We start from the raw sequence: 16,291 nt of genomic DNA on the forward strand, positions 1-16,291 counted from the left end.
TTGGTGATTCCAATTTTGACCAATATTAACTAACAATTGATTTTTTCAATTGTAGCCGCAATTGAACACATAATAAGAAATTTTCAAATATAACCACAATTAAACATCTAATTAATTATGATTAATTAAAAATCGCAATATGCAAATTAATTATGAGAGAAGTTAGAAATTGAAAGGTAAAATTATTATTTATTTAATTAATTAAATTTCTTGAATTAAACGGAGTAAAATATTTGTCAAATTGACACTTGATAATTTGGACAATTAATTGAATAATTTTTTTAAGTTATTTTCTGATTAAAGTTGACAAATACTTCAATATTAATAGTAAAATATGTAAAAAAAATTCAAATGACTTACAATATATATTTGAAGTTATTTTGCCAAACGAAAAGGCAAAATATTATCGAAATAATTTTGCAAAATCATTTTGATTTTAAAAAATTACATATTTCACTTCTTTTGAGATCCAAGAACTTTGGGAAATTAAGTAAAATTATTGGAGGTCAAAAATTAGGTGTTAATAAAGATCATTGTCTTATTAGTGATAAACTATTGGCAAACCTAAAATTTGACAAAAGATATATAAAAAAATTGATATATTATTATTTTTTTGAGTAAAAAAAAAATTGATATATTATATTATACATCCTTCGGCCCCCACTTACCAAAAAACTGCCTTCGTCTGATTTTATGTGGATGTGTTACTGTTTGAGAAGTCAAACAATTTTTTCTTTGACTACAATTTTCTTACTTTTAAAAATATTTTGCATCGTTATATCTGTGAACTTGTAGCAATTTTTCGTTTAGTTTTCAAATATGTAAATTTTATTTCAAAACATACGAAGAATTTACACCAAAATTTTGAAAATAAAAATTGTGAATATAATTTGACAATTTGAATAGGTTTTTCTGTATTATTTTTTTTTAATAAAATCACAATATAATTTCCAAATTTTAAATTAAATAAAACAAATATCAATTTATGTAATTAATTTAATTCATTTTCGATTTAGATCAACCGTGCACAGCCCTTAATAGCGATTTAAGATTTGGGTCATACCGTGTTTGGGTTGTGTTTAATTGCCTCGACCAATCAATAAGTTTAGGTACCACGCACAAGGTTAAATTCACTCCAGGTATATTTAAGCTTCAATTAATAAGAAATAAATGTATTTTTATCCCTTCATGTAGAAAATATTTTATATTTAACTATTTACAAATTGTGTTACTGTTAAATATGAAGTAACAATATAAATTTAACATATCACATGAGTAATTAAGTGTTGAATGGATTGATAATCATGTTAAATTTGTGAAGATTCGAAAGCCAAGGGATCAAAATTGTTGATTACTAATTGAAGGTTTAGCTAGCGTTTCGCTGCAGATTTTGGATCAAATTTTGAAAAATTATCTTTAAATATTTGTTTGGTCATGACATTTGATCATATTTTAGAAATTTATCTACAAAACTAGCAAACTATGCCCGTGCGATCCACGGGGCCCAACATGATTAATTTGATTACTCAATTTAGTTAGTCTTTATAGTTTGTATATTTTGCAAAGGATACTGCGATTCTCCTTAGTGAGTCTCCATATTTTTTTTCTTTTCGTCTTATTTTTCCCCTTAATTTCTCAATTGTTGTTAAAATTTATCTTATTTTGGTAATGTCCTCCTCTTTTTATATTTAGTAAGTTGACAATTCAAATATCCTACATGTCAAGTTTATTCAAATATCCTACATGTCAAGTTTATAATCACAAGATTCAAATAATATTTTATTATATTATGCACATTTTTAATTTGAAACCACAAGATAGTCTATCTTTATTTATTAAACTCCGTGTCTAGTCAAACATAGACACTTAAATTGAGACAGAGGGAGCCAAATGAAATAAATGAAAGGACAATTGAGACACTGTAGGCACGTGAGAACTTAAAAAGTAAACACATAAGAGGTAGTATTAATGTTAAACTTCTGAAATATACACATGTTAGTCCTGGCTTAGAGTACAATTTCAGTTGCTTTTTGATCAACTTATTGTTGTTGTGTTCGTCCACTTGGGCGTTTGTTGTTAAAAAATAATAAAAAAAATTGTCTTCTTTTGGTTATGTCCTCCTCTTTTTATATTTAGTAAGTTGACAATTCAAATATCCTACATGTCAAGTTTATAATCACAAGATTCAAAGGATATTTTATTATATTATAAACATTTTTAATTTAGAACCACAAGATTTGAAAGTTTATCTTTATTTCTTAAACTCCGTGTCTAGTCAAACGTAAACACTTAAATTGAGACAAAGGGAGTACATGCCAAATGAAGGAAATGAAAGGACAATTAAGACACTGCAGACCTGTGGACACACAAAATGTAGAATTAATGTTCAACTTCTGAAATGTACACATGTTAGTCCCTGCTTAGAGTACAATTTCAATTGTTTTTTGTACAACTTATTATTGTTGTGTTCGTCCACCTTGAGCGTTTATAAATAAGACTAGCAATACATGCTCGTGCGATGCACGGGCTGAACATGTCTATTTACTTTAATTAGCCGGTCTTTAAGGTTTGTATTTTGAAAATAAATTTTAAAACATTCTAATTGTTATTATATATATAAAATGTATTCTATGTATCATCACTTTAGTTGTAATTAAAAGTCTTTGAGATAGGAAGAGTCAGACTTTTTTATCATTATCATGACAATGAAAGTTGTTCATTGATGTAAAAGAAAATTAGTGAGAATATGAGGGAAAATTAATATTTTGATTCTAAATTTTTTCTTTTAAATTCTTCAATATTTTATATGTATACCGACAGGTTGATATCCATTTCAATTAAGTAACTGTTCAGATCCAAACATAAAACCATTGTTGTATATATTGGATTAAAATATTTTTATTAAATTAATTAAAAAATTATATTATAATTTTTTATATTAATTGAATTAGAAAGATATATGTTATATCATTAATCACCAAATTTTAATTCTGAAATGAAAATATAAAGTAATACATTTTGTAAATGTAAAGAAACAATAATTAGAGATTGCAAAGGAGAATAAATAAGTAAAGTATTGACAATGAAGGAAAACGGGGATAAATGTCACTCCCTCCCTTTACTTTTACTTGTCGACGTTAACATATCAAGGGAAAAAAAATCTTCTTTTTATTTTACCCGTCACATTAATTATTCATTTTCAAATCATTTTCTGAGGCTATTGAGACTATATATCAATAAATATGGATATTATGATAAAATATATACTTTATTTATTAATTTTCAAAGAATGTGAAAAGTCAAAAGTGAACAAGTTATGTGTAGGAGCATTAAAATAACTTTTGGTGCAAATTTGCATTGCTATTATTTGTCATCTCTTCACGTTTAAAGTATTGACAAAGAAAGAAAACAGGGATAATAGAAATAGAAAAGAAGAAAAATATAGAATAGAAAAATAGACATATATTTTTAGTAACGTGGACAAATAATATGGACAAAGGGAGTACTTCATTTTTATTAATTCTTAAAAAACGTGAAAAGTCAAGTATAGTAATGTGGCAAAGTAATATGAGACGGAAGGAGTAATTTATTTATTAATTCTTAAATATTGTGAAAAGTCAAAAGTAAACAAGTAAAAGTGCACAGAGAAAATAAATATGTGTCTGAGAATAGGGAGTACTTTATTTTTATTAATTCTTAAAGAACGTGAAAAGTCAAGTATAGTAATGTGGCTAAGTAATATGGGAAGGCAGGAGTACTTAATTTATTAATTCTTAAATAATGTGAAAAGTCAAAATGAATAAGCAAAAGTGCACGGAGGAAATAAATATGTGTCGGAGAATTAAAATAAAAGTACACACGTGTATACATGAGAAGAGAATAAATATTCAGTACTATGGCATATATCCACGTGGGATTTATTAATTCTCAAAGAATGTGAAAAGTCAAAAGTGAACAAATTAAATTGCACGGAGGAAATAAATTTGTGTACGAGAATTAAAATTGAACTGCATATATCTATATATGAGAAGAGAATAAATATTCAGCTAAAACACGAAAAGTCAAAAGTGAACAAGTAAAGGTGCACGGAGGAAATAAATGTGTCGGAGAATTAAATTTGAGGTGCATACGTCTATACATGAGAAAGGAATAAATATTAAGTACTATGACACATGTCTACATGGGATATAAAAATAGTTGGATAAAGTGTACAAGTTATATAGCTCATGGTACAAGAATTTAATGCGGGTACAATTCGTGAAGTTGTTGGTACAAGCTTGGGGAGTCGTGTTCGTCCCCCCAAGCCGCTTATTATATATAAAAATATAAGAAGAAAAATATAGAATAGAAAAATAGACAAATATTTTTAGTAATGTGGCCAAATAATATGGAACGAAGGGAGTACTTTATTTTTATTAATTCTTAAAGAATGTGAAAAGTCAAGTATAGTATGTGGCGAAATAATATGGGACGAAGGGAGTACTTCATTTATTAATTCTTAAAGAATGTGAAAAGTCAAATAATGTGGCCAAGTAATATGAAACGGAGGGAGTACTTCATTTATTAATTTTTAAATAACGTGAAAAGTCAAAAGTGAACAAGTAGAAATGCACGGAGGAAATAAATATGTGTCGAAAAATTAAAATTGAAGTGCATACATGAGAAGAGAATAAATATTCAGCAAGAACGTGAAAAGTTAAAAGTGAGCAAGTAAAAGTGTACGGATGAAATAATTATATTTCGGATAATTAAAATTGAAGTGCATACGTGTACAGATGAGAAGAGAATAAATATTCAGTACTATGACATATATCCACGTGAGATTTATTAATTCTTAAAGAACATGAAAAGTCCAAAGTGAACAAGTAAAAGTGCACGGAGGTAATAAATTTGTGTAGGAAAATTAAAATTGAACTGTATACGTCTATACATGAGAAGAGAATAAATATTCAGCAAGAACATGAAAGTCAAAAGTGAACAAGTAAAAGTGCACGGAGGAAATAAATGTGTCGGAGAATTAAAATTGAAGTGCATGCGTCTATACATGAGAAGGGAATAAATATTAAGTACTATGACATATGTCCACATCAGATAAAAAAATAGTTGGGCAAAGTGTACAAGTTATATAGCTTATGGTACAAGCATTCATTGCATGTACAGTTTGTAAAAATTTTGGTACAAGTTGGTGCTGTTGTGTTAGTTTATAACGTGAAAAGTCAAAAGTGAACAAGTAAAAGTGCACGGAGGAAATAAATATGTGTCAGAAAATTAAAATTGAAGTGCATACATGTACATATGAGAAGAGAATAAATATTCAGCAAGAACGTGAAAAGTCAAAAATGAATAAGTAAAAGTGCATGGAGGAAATAAATGTGTTGGAGAATTAAAATTGAAGTGTATACGTATATACATGATAAGAGAATAAATATTCAGCACCATGACATATATCCACGTTGAATTTATTAATTCTTAAAGAACGTGAAAAGTCCAAAGTGAACAAGTTAAAGTGCACGGAGGAAATAAATTTGTGTAGGAGAATTAAAATTGAACTGCATATGTCTATACATGAGAAGAGAATAAATATTTAGCAAGAACGTGAAAAGTCAAAAGTGAATAACTAAAAGTGCACAGAGGAAATGAATGTGTCGGAGAATTAAAATTTAAGTGCATACGCCTATACATGAGAAGGGAATAATTATTAAGTAATATGACATATGTCCATGTGAGATTAAAAAATAGTTGGGTAAAATGTACAAGTTATATAACTTATGGTACAAGCATTCATTGCGTGTATAATTTATAAAGCTTTTGGTACAAGTTGGGTATGTTATGTTCGTACCTGCAAGGCACTTATATTTTATCTAGGGAAAATACATTAAAACCCCCCCCCCAACGTATAGCCGAATTAATTATGACGCACCCAACCTTTGCGTGCGACCTATTACCCCAGTCTTAATTTTTCTGTATTTTAGTAGCATTTTTGGCTGACGTGGCAAAAAAAAAAATGGCGAGTGAAAATGTGATATTTTAATAAAAATTAATTTATATTTTATCCTCTCACCCACCCCCACCTTCCCTCTCTTTCTTCTTCTTTCTTATTTTTCTCTTTCTTCTTCTTTCTCCTCAACCACCGCTGCCGCCGCCGCCACACCGCCGCTGCCGCCGCCGCAGTGAAATGAAAAAAAAAATCAAAATGAGTTGCTGTGAAATCAAAATGCTACTAAAAAAATCAAATGGAAAAAAAAAATATCAACCGCCGCCGCTGCCGCAGTGAAATGAAAAAAAAAATCAAAATGAGTTGCTGTGAAATCAAAATGCTACTAAAAAAATTAAATGAAAAAAAAAATATCAACCACCGCCGCTGCCGCCGTGCCGCCGCCACCGCAGCAGCAGCAACAAGGCAGCAGCTACTAAAAAAATCAAATGAAAAAAAAATCAAAATGAAAAAAAAGGTGGCAGTGAAATGAAAAAAAAATCAAATGAAAAAAAACGTGGCGGTGACGTGGCGGAGAGTGTGCAACACTCTCTACTGTGCAACTGGGCTTCAATTATTTTTTTGCCACGTCAGCCAAAAAATGCTACTAAAATACTGCAAAATTAAGACGGGGGGGGGGGGGGGGGGAGGGGGTAATAGGTCGCCCGCAAAGGTTGGGTGCGTCATAATTAATCCGGCTATACGTTGGGGGATTTTTAATGTATTTTCCCTTTTATCTACAAAATACTTTCAAGGCTATCTCAGACCAATTCAACTTCAATTCTACTTACAAAATTTTAAAAAAACTCTAAGTAACATATATGTCAAAACACAATTTCAAGTTTCAAAAACCACAACTTCAAAACATTAAATTTTTCAACTCGAGACTAAAATCAGAATTTACCCGTTGGACCAAAAATTCTCTTAACCCTTTTTAGACAGAGGAAGTTAGTTAAAAGGGACCTCTGTATACATAGGCGATTTTGAAATAACACAGCGGCATTTTTTTTTTTTTTAACCCCCTATTTGGATGGTTGTTTCCCGTGGTTCATTAATGTACAGTATGGTATGGTACAGTATGGTGTTGTATTATATTGTACTGTATTAATGAACACCATGTTTGGATAGACTGTATCGTTTGTTGTGGTTTAATAACATTTGTATTGTTTGGTTTGACTGTATGGTACTGTATAATAACTTGTAAGTTTACTAAAATACCCTTAACTCTTAATTAGAAATTAGTTTATATATATTAATAAAACTCAGGTAAAGAATAAAATAGAAACTTTAAAAAATAAGTAGGTAGTGGGTGGGGGTGGTGGAGGGGTGGGTGGTGTGAGGTAGGTGGTTGTGGAATGAGGGTGGGGGTGGGGTTAGGTGGTGGTGAGGGGTAGTGGGGGTAGTGGAGGGGTGGGTGGTTGTAGGATAAGGGTGGGGGGAGTGGGTGGTAGGGTGGGGGTGAGTTGTTATGGGGTAGGGTTGGGCGGTAATGAGGGGTAGTGGGCGGTGGTTGTGGTGGATGGTAGAGGAGTGGGGTAGTTGGGGGTGGGAGTGGGTGGTAGGGCGGGAGTGGGGTGAGGTGGGAGTGAGTGATAGGGTGGAGGTGGTATGGGATGCATGGTGGAGGGAGGGGCAGGGATGGGGTGGGATGGATGGTGGAGGGTGGGGCAGGGATGGGGTGGGGGTTAGTGTTAGGGTGGGGTGAGGTGGGGTATAATGAAAAAATGAAATATGTAACCACGGAAAAATCACCAAATCCATGCTTACAAAATTTGGGACTTTTCATGGTTATATAACCATGGAATGAACCACGAATTTACAATACTATATCACATAATTTTAAGAACAATGAAACAAACATGATTTCATAGAAAATCATACATTAATGAACCACGGGAAACCACTATCCAAACGGGGGTGAGGGTCTTTCCTAGTCACCCTTGTTCCTAACTCAGTGACTAAACTCACCGCCCTTCTTCTTCAACCTGACACATCACACACTCTCTCTCTCTCTCTACTATCTTCTTCAACCTCACTTGTCCTTTTTTGTCTTTTCACTTCTCAATCCAACGGCAATGCCACCTTCCACGTCATCTTCTCCTCCTTCTTCTTCTTCCTTTTCCCCTTTTCTTTCTCCTTTGTATTTGTATAGTACTAATAATAATAATTCCACTGTAGTTCTAACCATACACCCGCGTAACACAATATAATAACCGCCCCCTCTCCTGCTTCTCTTTTAGGGTTTCCTTTCTCTTTCCCCACACACATTATAACCTCATAAGAATATTGAGTTTCGCCTCCTATTTTCCTTTCTATTTCCGTCTCAAGGTAAATTTTTCTAATTCAATCTCTATTTTTATATGGGTATGTTTATTTTTGTGTTTTAAGACATGGGTTTTGAATTTATTGAAGTGTTGTTTAATGGGTATTTGAATTTTGCAAGAATATCCTGATCGCAAGTTCTATTTTTTTTTTCCTTCTGTACACATATTTTATTGTATATGGGTATGTTTATTTTTTGTGTTTTAAGACATGGGTTTTTAAAATCTTGAAGTTTTGTTGTATGGGTATTTGGTAGTTTTCTGAATTTTGCAACAATATCCTGATCGCAAGTTCATATTTTTATATTGTATATTTGTAGATGGGTGTGTTTATTTTTGTGTTTTATAACATGGGTTGTTAAAATCTTGAAGTTTTGTTTAATGGGTATTGAGATTTTTCTTAATTCTGCATGTTTGATTGATTTTCTAGGGTTTTGAATTTGGATTTGAAGGGTAGTGCTGCTGAGGGAGTGTGGTTTGTTTCGTTTTGGGGATTGTTTTTATGTTGAATGGTGATCGAAAAGAGCAGCTTTAAGGCAGCATCATGATTTGATTCCGAGTTTTCTGAATTTTTGTATGTTTGATTGATTTTTCTAGGGTTTTGATTTGGATTGGAAGTGTGGTGCTGGTGCGGTCTGTTTTTCGTTAAGGGGTTGTTTTTATGTTGAATGGTGATCGAAAAGAGCAGCTTTAAGGCAGCATCACGATTTGATTCCGAGTTTTCTCCTCGTAATAGTAGGGACACCACTATGTCGAGTGAGGACGAAGAGTTTCAGAAACGAAACGGAGGTGAAGTTGAATCTAATGACGAGGATGATGATGATGATGATTGTGACTCGGGGGCGGGTTCTGATGACTTTGATTTGTTGGAGTTGGGGGAATCTAAGGAGGAATTTTGTCAAATTGGGGATCAAACATGTAGCATTCCCTTTGAATTGTATGATCTTTCGGGGTTGGGTGATGTGTTGTCGTTGGATGTTTGGAATGAGTTGTTGTCTGAGGAAGAAAGGTTTAATCTTGCTCAGTACCTTCCTGATATGGACCAAGAAACATTTATGAGAACGTTGAAAGACCTCCTCGCGGGTACTAATATGCATTTTGGAAGTCCTCTTGATAAGCTGTTTAACTTGTTGAAGGGTGGGTTATGTGAGCCAAGAGTGGCACTTTACCGCCAAGGATTGATTTTCTTTCAGAAGCGACAGCATTATCACCGCCTTAGAAACCATCAGAATGCAATTGTCAGTAATCTTTGTCAGATAAGAGATGCTTGGCTCAGTTGTCCAGGGTATAGCATTGAGGAGAAGCTTCAAGTGTTGAACATTAAGAAGAATGAGAAGATTTTAATGTATGAGAAGATGGAAGAACTGGAAAGTGATGGATCCGAGAGAGAGGAGTTCAGTGATACTTTGTGGGGCAAAAGAACAAAAGATAGAAATCTTGGGGAGAATATAGGCTGTTATTCTGGATACAGGCTAGGGTCAGCCTTGGATTCATCATCTCTTAGACAAATGGCTTCTGAATCTACCAGATACAAAAAGCAGAACCAAAAAGGGACGTTCAAGGTAGGTGGAGCAAAGGGTTCTGCCACTAAAGGAATGGAACTTAAATCAGGGCCCTATGATTCTGCATTGCCTCCTTTTCGTCGTAGTAAAGGAATGAGCTATGATTCTGGGATGGCTGTCCCAATGAGGGATATGTTGAATGGCGATGATGAGGAAGATGGGATGTACGAAGTGGATGTGCAGAGGGATAGAAACTATTCACGGGCAGGGGCTGTCAAATTGGGGAAGAAGCATGAAAGGCTTCGAGTGGAAGAATCTGGTGATGTTTTCATGGGTGTGCCTGTGCCGTTGAAGAATGATCTTTATGCCTCCGGAAGGAACAATGCTGTCAATCAGCTGTCAGATATTAAGGTCTTGACTGCAAAGCCCAGCAATGCCAGGACCCCATATGATTTTGGGAAAAAAGACAGGTATGCTGATGGTCTCCCGCAGTTTTCCTCTGAAGATCAGATGAATTATGGAAAAATCCGGATTCCTAAAATGTCGTTGAAGGCAAGTGGAATGGAACTAGCGAGCGGAAGTGAACCGTTTTGGCCAAGTAAAGCACAAGAGGATACCTATTTTACCAACCCATCACATAAGTTTGGTAACTTGAATGTAAAAGGCAAAAAGTGGAAGATGGACCAAGAATATCCAGATCGCAAGTTCAATGATAAGTTGTTTCAGACAGACTATAGGGGAAAAGCCTTCCCTGATAAAGTCAGGGCGAAAATGCAGAATGGAGGACAAGATGGGTCAAGGACCAGAGGTAGAAGGGTATTTGCAAAGACCGAAGAAACTGAATCTGAATCATCAGAAAATGATGAGGATGAGGATAATAATCCATTGATGAGGAGCAAGTGGGCATATCCCAGTGGTTCCACGAACTTGATGTCTGCATTGGATACTAAAAAGGCTAAATTTGGTCAAAAGGATAAGTACAGTATGCCGGCTCGTGATGGTTCATTTCATTCTTCTAGGATGATGAGTGACTCCAATGAACTTTTCCACTCAAAGAGAACCGGAAGTCATGGCTTGGGAGCAGAACCAATGGGTAAGATGCATGATCTTGGTCATTTGAATAGTTTCTCCACTAGAAATTTGGTTAGAAATCATTTCTCTGGTCTAGGCCAGTTCGACAACAACAATGACAATGATGATGAGCAACCAATCTACAAGCTAGCCAAAAATGGTCCTTTGCAGGGGGACCATACTGAAAGGTACCACATGGCATCCACCAGAGAGAAGAAACATAAAGGAAAAGTTAGCCGTGATATCCTGCCTGCAAACTATAGGCAAGATCACAAGTTTCAGGAGGATGACTCATTGCGGGCACAGTTACCTGCTAAAAGAAATGGAGTTTCTACCAAGTTCGCAAAGAAAGGTCAGATGCTTGACACGCGTGCTTTTGATCATGAGGAAAAATCTGATATGCATTTAACAGGTTGCAACTCGGTTATGAAGAAGCGGAAAGTTAAAGCTGATGTTCAGTACGTGGATGAGCTAGATGATACTGATCATCTCTATTCTGATACCCAGCAACGACAAGATGATTCCTCAATGAAACGGGGTAAAATGAAGCTGGAGGATGAACCATGGCCTTCTTTAATGGGACTTCCCATATCTCCAACTACAGAAATGATAGAAGAAGATATAGTAGATGTGGAAATCCGAACTCAAAAAAAGCCATTCACTTTGATTACTCCTACAGTTCATACCGGCTTCTCGTTCTCCGTCGTTCATCTTCTTACAGCAGTTCGTATGGCAATGATTACTTCGCTTCCAGAAGAGGCTGTAGATACAAATACTGGAAAAAAGGAGGAGCATGGTGGAGTTGCACCACCTGCAGAGTTGGTTGGTGATAATTCACTTCCTTCCACTCAAGCAAAGGTGCCCTCTCTCAGTGTGCAGGAAATTGTTAACCGCGTGAGATCAAACCCGGGAGATCCCTGTATTCTTGAGACTCAAGAACCTCTCCATGATTTGGTCAGAGGAGTACTCAAAATATTTTCTTCCAAAACAGCTCCCCTTGGTGCAAAAGGGTGGAAGCCACTTGTAGTCTATGAAAAACCCACCAAAAGTTGGTCCTGGATTGGTCCAGTGAGCCCTGATTCATCTGATCACGAGCCTGTTGAGGAAGTCACATCTCCAGAAGCATGGGGTCTTCCTCACAAAATGCTTGTCAAGTTAGTTGATTCGTTTGCCAATTGGTTGAAAAATGGTCAGGAGACGCTACGGCAAATAGGAAGTCTACCTGACCCTCCGTTGTCGTTGATGCAATATAATCTAGATGAGAAGGAAAGGTTCAGAGACTTGCGAGCTCAAAAGAGTCTGAGTACCATTAGCCCAAGTTCGGAAGAAGTCAGAGAGTATTTCCGCAAAGAGGAATTCCTTAGGTATTCAATTCCTGACAGGGCCTTCTCCTACACTGCTATTGATGGGAAAAAATCAATAGTTGCTCCTCTGAGAAGGTGTGGTGGCAAGCCAACTTCAAAAGCCCGTGATCACTTCATGCTTAAAAAGGATCGCCCTGCCCATGTAACGATTCTCTGTCTTGTGCGAGATGCGGCTGCTAGGTTGCCTGGCAGTACAGGGACTAGAGCAGATGTTTGTACTTTAATCAGAGACTCACAGTATATTGTGGAAGAGGTATCTGATGCTCAAGTCAATCAAGTTGTTAGTGGTGCATTGGACCGTTTGCATTATGAACGTGATCCTTGTGTACAGTTTGATAACGAGAAGAAGCTCTGGGTTTACTTGCATAGAGATAGAGAAGAAGAAGATTTTGAGGATGACGGTACTTCATCTACAAAGAAATGGAAGAGGCAAAAGAAAGAAGCTCCCGAACCAGCTGATCAAGGAGGAGCAATAACCGTCGCTTATCATGGGACAGGGGAACAAAATGGTTTTGATTTGAGCTCAGATCTCAATGTTGAGCCGTCAAATGTGGATGAGGATCGAACAGACCTTACTTGTGAGGATGGTAAGGATCATGTAGAGGACAATATTAAGAGCAGCCATGTGGCAGAACAAGGTGCTATGCAGTGTGGCTCTTCCCTGATGGATTGGGATACTCTTTGCTCAACTCCTGGAGAAGGAAATAAGTTGTTATGTCAACAGAACTCTACTGATAATTTTGATGATGAAACATGTGGTGGAGAACCACCAGCTTGAATGTGGGAAGAGCTCTGTCAGAAGCTTCCAGGTACTTTTATCCATTCACATTTTGTACCTGTTTGTTTTTACAATTCATTCATCTTCCTTTTCTTCCTCCAATCCATTCTGAAACTGTAAACTAGTATTTATTGTTCATTATGTTATGCCGCTTATCTAAACTTTTAGTTTTTTGATTGGTTTAGTTGACTGTACATTGACTTGTAATTGTCTGATTTGGAAGTCTGTCAGTTTACATTTCTTATGTGGGAATTTTTTTAACGCAGCATGATATTGCTGCAATATAGATAAAATAGTGGCCCTGAGAACTTTGATGGTAATTTCAGTTTAATCTTTTTGGTTGAAGCACAAGGTCTTCCGGTTTTCAGTGCAATATACAAAAAGCTCAACATATTTTTTGGGACTTGAGGATCTAGCTTACACTAGCAACTAGACCTGGTCTCGTCATGTTTTTCTCTTTCTGTTTCTGTCTTGAGAAGTATTGAACCGACAGGGCACTCCATTTAGGCCAGAAAGTTATAAATTGTATTCCATCGTTGAAATTGTACTGCTTACCTTCTCCTTATCATTTGGTCTTTGCTGCAGAAAAGCCTTATATATTATCTCCCTGAAGAGCCAGGAATTTCCGATCATCAGATAGCTCTAACAGAAAATACTGTCCGATTGTGCTCATTGAAATTTATCCACTTCAACAGTTCAGTTTTTTTGGCCACGCTAGTTGCTAAGGGTGTATTTTGGCAATGGCGGCTCAAATATAGATTCATTCTAGTTAAAACAGGGAAAAATGGGGAGCCTCTAATATGTAGACTGCAGGTGATAATTGCTTGCTGTTGCCCAACTAATTTTATCTAGTAATGCCTTGTGTCTTCTTCTCTTTACCTTTTTCATTTGTTTTTTTTTCCAGTGTGTATTTACGTGGCATATTCATACGATACCAGAATGCAGAAGCAATCAGTGTTCTGAATTGAGAAGCAGCAGAGTCCATGCCCCTCTTCTTGTATGTACATATATCTAGTTTAGATGAGATAAATAAAGATAAGTAGGTCTTGTGATCTTTGCTCTTGATCAAGATTTTGCCGAATGCCCATGTTCCTTTTAATTGCACTCATTCATAGTTAAATCCACGTTTTTCTCACTTACAACAGTTGTGTACTCTCGTTAAGTTTATGACATGATGTTCATACAACAACTATCTTCGAGGCATGAAATGATCAAATAATGCAAATGCCATTCTTTGAATTTACTCAGATTTTTCTTTGTTGTTTGCTTTTTTGGTGTGTCTGGGTTTGGCTCCGGAAGGCGGGGGCATTTCCTTTCATAGCTAAGAGCCTGTTTGGATGGGCTTCAAAAAAGCAGCTTATAAGAAAAAAAAAAAAAGTTGGGGTAGCTCAACTTATTTTTTTTGGCTTTTTAGCTTATAAGCTGCTTTTTTTAAGCTAAGCCAAACGAGCCAACTTATTTTTTTGGGCTTATTTTAAGCACAAAATAGCTTATAAGCTGGCCAGCCAAACACTCAAAAAAGCTAAAAACAGTTTATAAGCTGTTTTCAGCAACTTATAAAGCTTAAGCCAAACGGGCTCTAAATAGACTACTTAATAGTCAAACTTTCCTCAAATCACTGGGAATATTTCAGGGTACCATTTCATGAATTCCAAAGGTAATGGAAGGTTTGGTGGCAAACAAATTGACATGCCTACCCACATTTCGCGTTGTCATACCTTTACCGTTGAACCAAAGAGACAGTCGAGGGTCTATCTGAAACTGTATACATTCTATCTTGCCCGGATCCCACTTGTGGGACTACACTCGGTGTGTTGTTATTATAAATACAAAGAGAGGTGGATACCATATCTACGAGAACAAATGATTGAAAAGATTATTTCTTCATAAATAGTGGCTCCTTGAGATTTGTCATGAAGCTTTAGCTTCTTTACTGTCGGCAGTTCTGAGTCTGCTTGATTAGAGATGCAAACAACTATGCAAATACAGTACATAATCTGATTTGATTATTTCTTCATAAATAGTGGCTCCTTGAGATTTATCATGAAGCTTTAGCTTCTTTACTGTCGGCAATTCTGAGTCTGCTTGATTAGAGATGCAAACAACTATGCAAATACAGTACATAATCTGATTTGCACATCATTTAAGACAAGTCAACTCCATAGAATTAGAGTCATATATTTAGACATTTTGTCTTGTTTTTAACATCTTTCGCCCCTGGTCGTCCCCGTGCCCCACTGAGGATGAACGAGGAAAACTATAAGACAGGGTGAAGAACAAAAATATAGAGTAGCAGTATTCCATTCTTCAAAAACTCCTATAGAACTTATTTTAAAGAAAACAAATACACAGCACAGTATTGATCTCACTGTTCCCGTTCGGTTGTAGCATTCAGGATTTATAATTTGTCTAATCGTAATTTGCTCAGACGTCTAATCAAACTTACCAGGTCGTGTGTTAAAGAGTCAAAAGGGATTTCAGTGTACATGTATCTAAGAGTGTTCAAATGAGACCGAAAAATCGATCCGAACCGGTAAATCGAGTCAAACCGACTTAATAAACTAAAACCCGGCTTGGTTTGATTTGATTTGGTTTGGTTTTAAATTTTAAAAAATCAATAACATTTGGTTTGGTTTGGTGTTAAACTGAAAAAACCCGAACCAAAACGATAGATACATACATATTTAAAATATATCTTCTTCAAAATTTTGGCTCATTCCAAGTCCAATACAAATTCAAATAATTAGAAAGAAAAGTATAGCCCATTTAAGTTTAAGGTAAAATAAAAAGAATTGTGCTGAAGGTGAAAAAGAATTGTCCCCTTATTCGGTTTTACAATTCCCTCATTTATACGCCATTTGAATTACTACTAATAAGCTAGCATTTTATTCGTAACAAATTAAGGGAAGAAAATGACAATTGGAATTTAAAAAGATTTGGTTGATGACTTTGTCTTTCTGTTTATCATTTTCAATTTTAACTTATGTGCTTTCTTCTCAATGCTTCATAAACACGATGAGTCTAGATAACAAAATTCCGAAGGGACTGCGTAATATCAAAAGGCTATATGTAGAGAAATAACTAAGATTATGAAAAGTAGATGTTATGTTTCTGTAATTCCTATACCTATAGCCATAGGCCTATACCTAAATAAAGTTAATGAATTAATTAAAAATATTCTTAGATTTGAATAGATCACGGTCAGAGCCGTATTTAGTTACCGTTTGATTCAAAGGTTCTTTGTATTAATACATTCTTAAAATCCAAAAAATCGCAAAAAT

At 35.2% G+C, this 16,291-nt stretch overlaps 1 protein-coding gene across 3 annotated transcripts; it reads left to right on the forward strand.

Moving 5' to 3' along the window:
- Positions 1-7,956: 7,956 nt before the first annotated feature.
- LOC132600835 (uncharacterized) lies at positions 7,957-14,253 on the forward strand. 3 transcript variants are annotated; one of them, XM_060314244.1, is made up of 4 exons: positions 7,957-8,302; positions 8,726-13,041; positions 13,596-13,823; positions 13,915-14,253. In XM_060314244.1, the coding sequence occupies exon 2, from the start codon at positions 8,964-8,966 to the stop codon at positions 13,008-13,010; it is 4,047 nt and encodes a 1,348-aa protein (XP_060170227.1). In that variant the 5' UTR covers positions 7,957-8,302; positions 8,726-8,963; the 3' UTR covers positions 13,011-13,041; positions 13,596-13,823; positions 13,915-14,253. The 3 variants fall into 3 exon arrangements, with proteins under 3 accessions (XP_060170227.1, XP_060170229.1, XP_060170228.1); XM_060314246.1 differs by having other exon boundaries at positions 13,601-13,823; XM_060314245.1 differs by having other exon boundaries at positions 8,893-13,041.
- The last annotated feature ends 2,038 nt before the right edge of the window (positions 14,254-16,291 follow it).

Source organism: Lycium barbarum, chromosome 6 (assembly GCF_019175385.1).
Source record: "Lycium barbarum isolate Lr01 chromosome 6, ASM1917538v2, whole genome shotgun sequence".
Lineage (NCBI taxonomy): Eukaryota > Viridiplantae > Streptophyta > Magnoliopsida > Solanales > Solanaceae > Lycium > Lycium barbarum.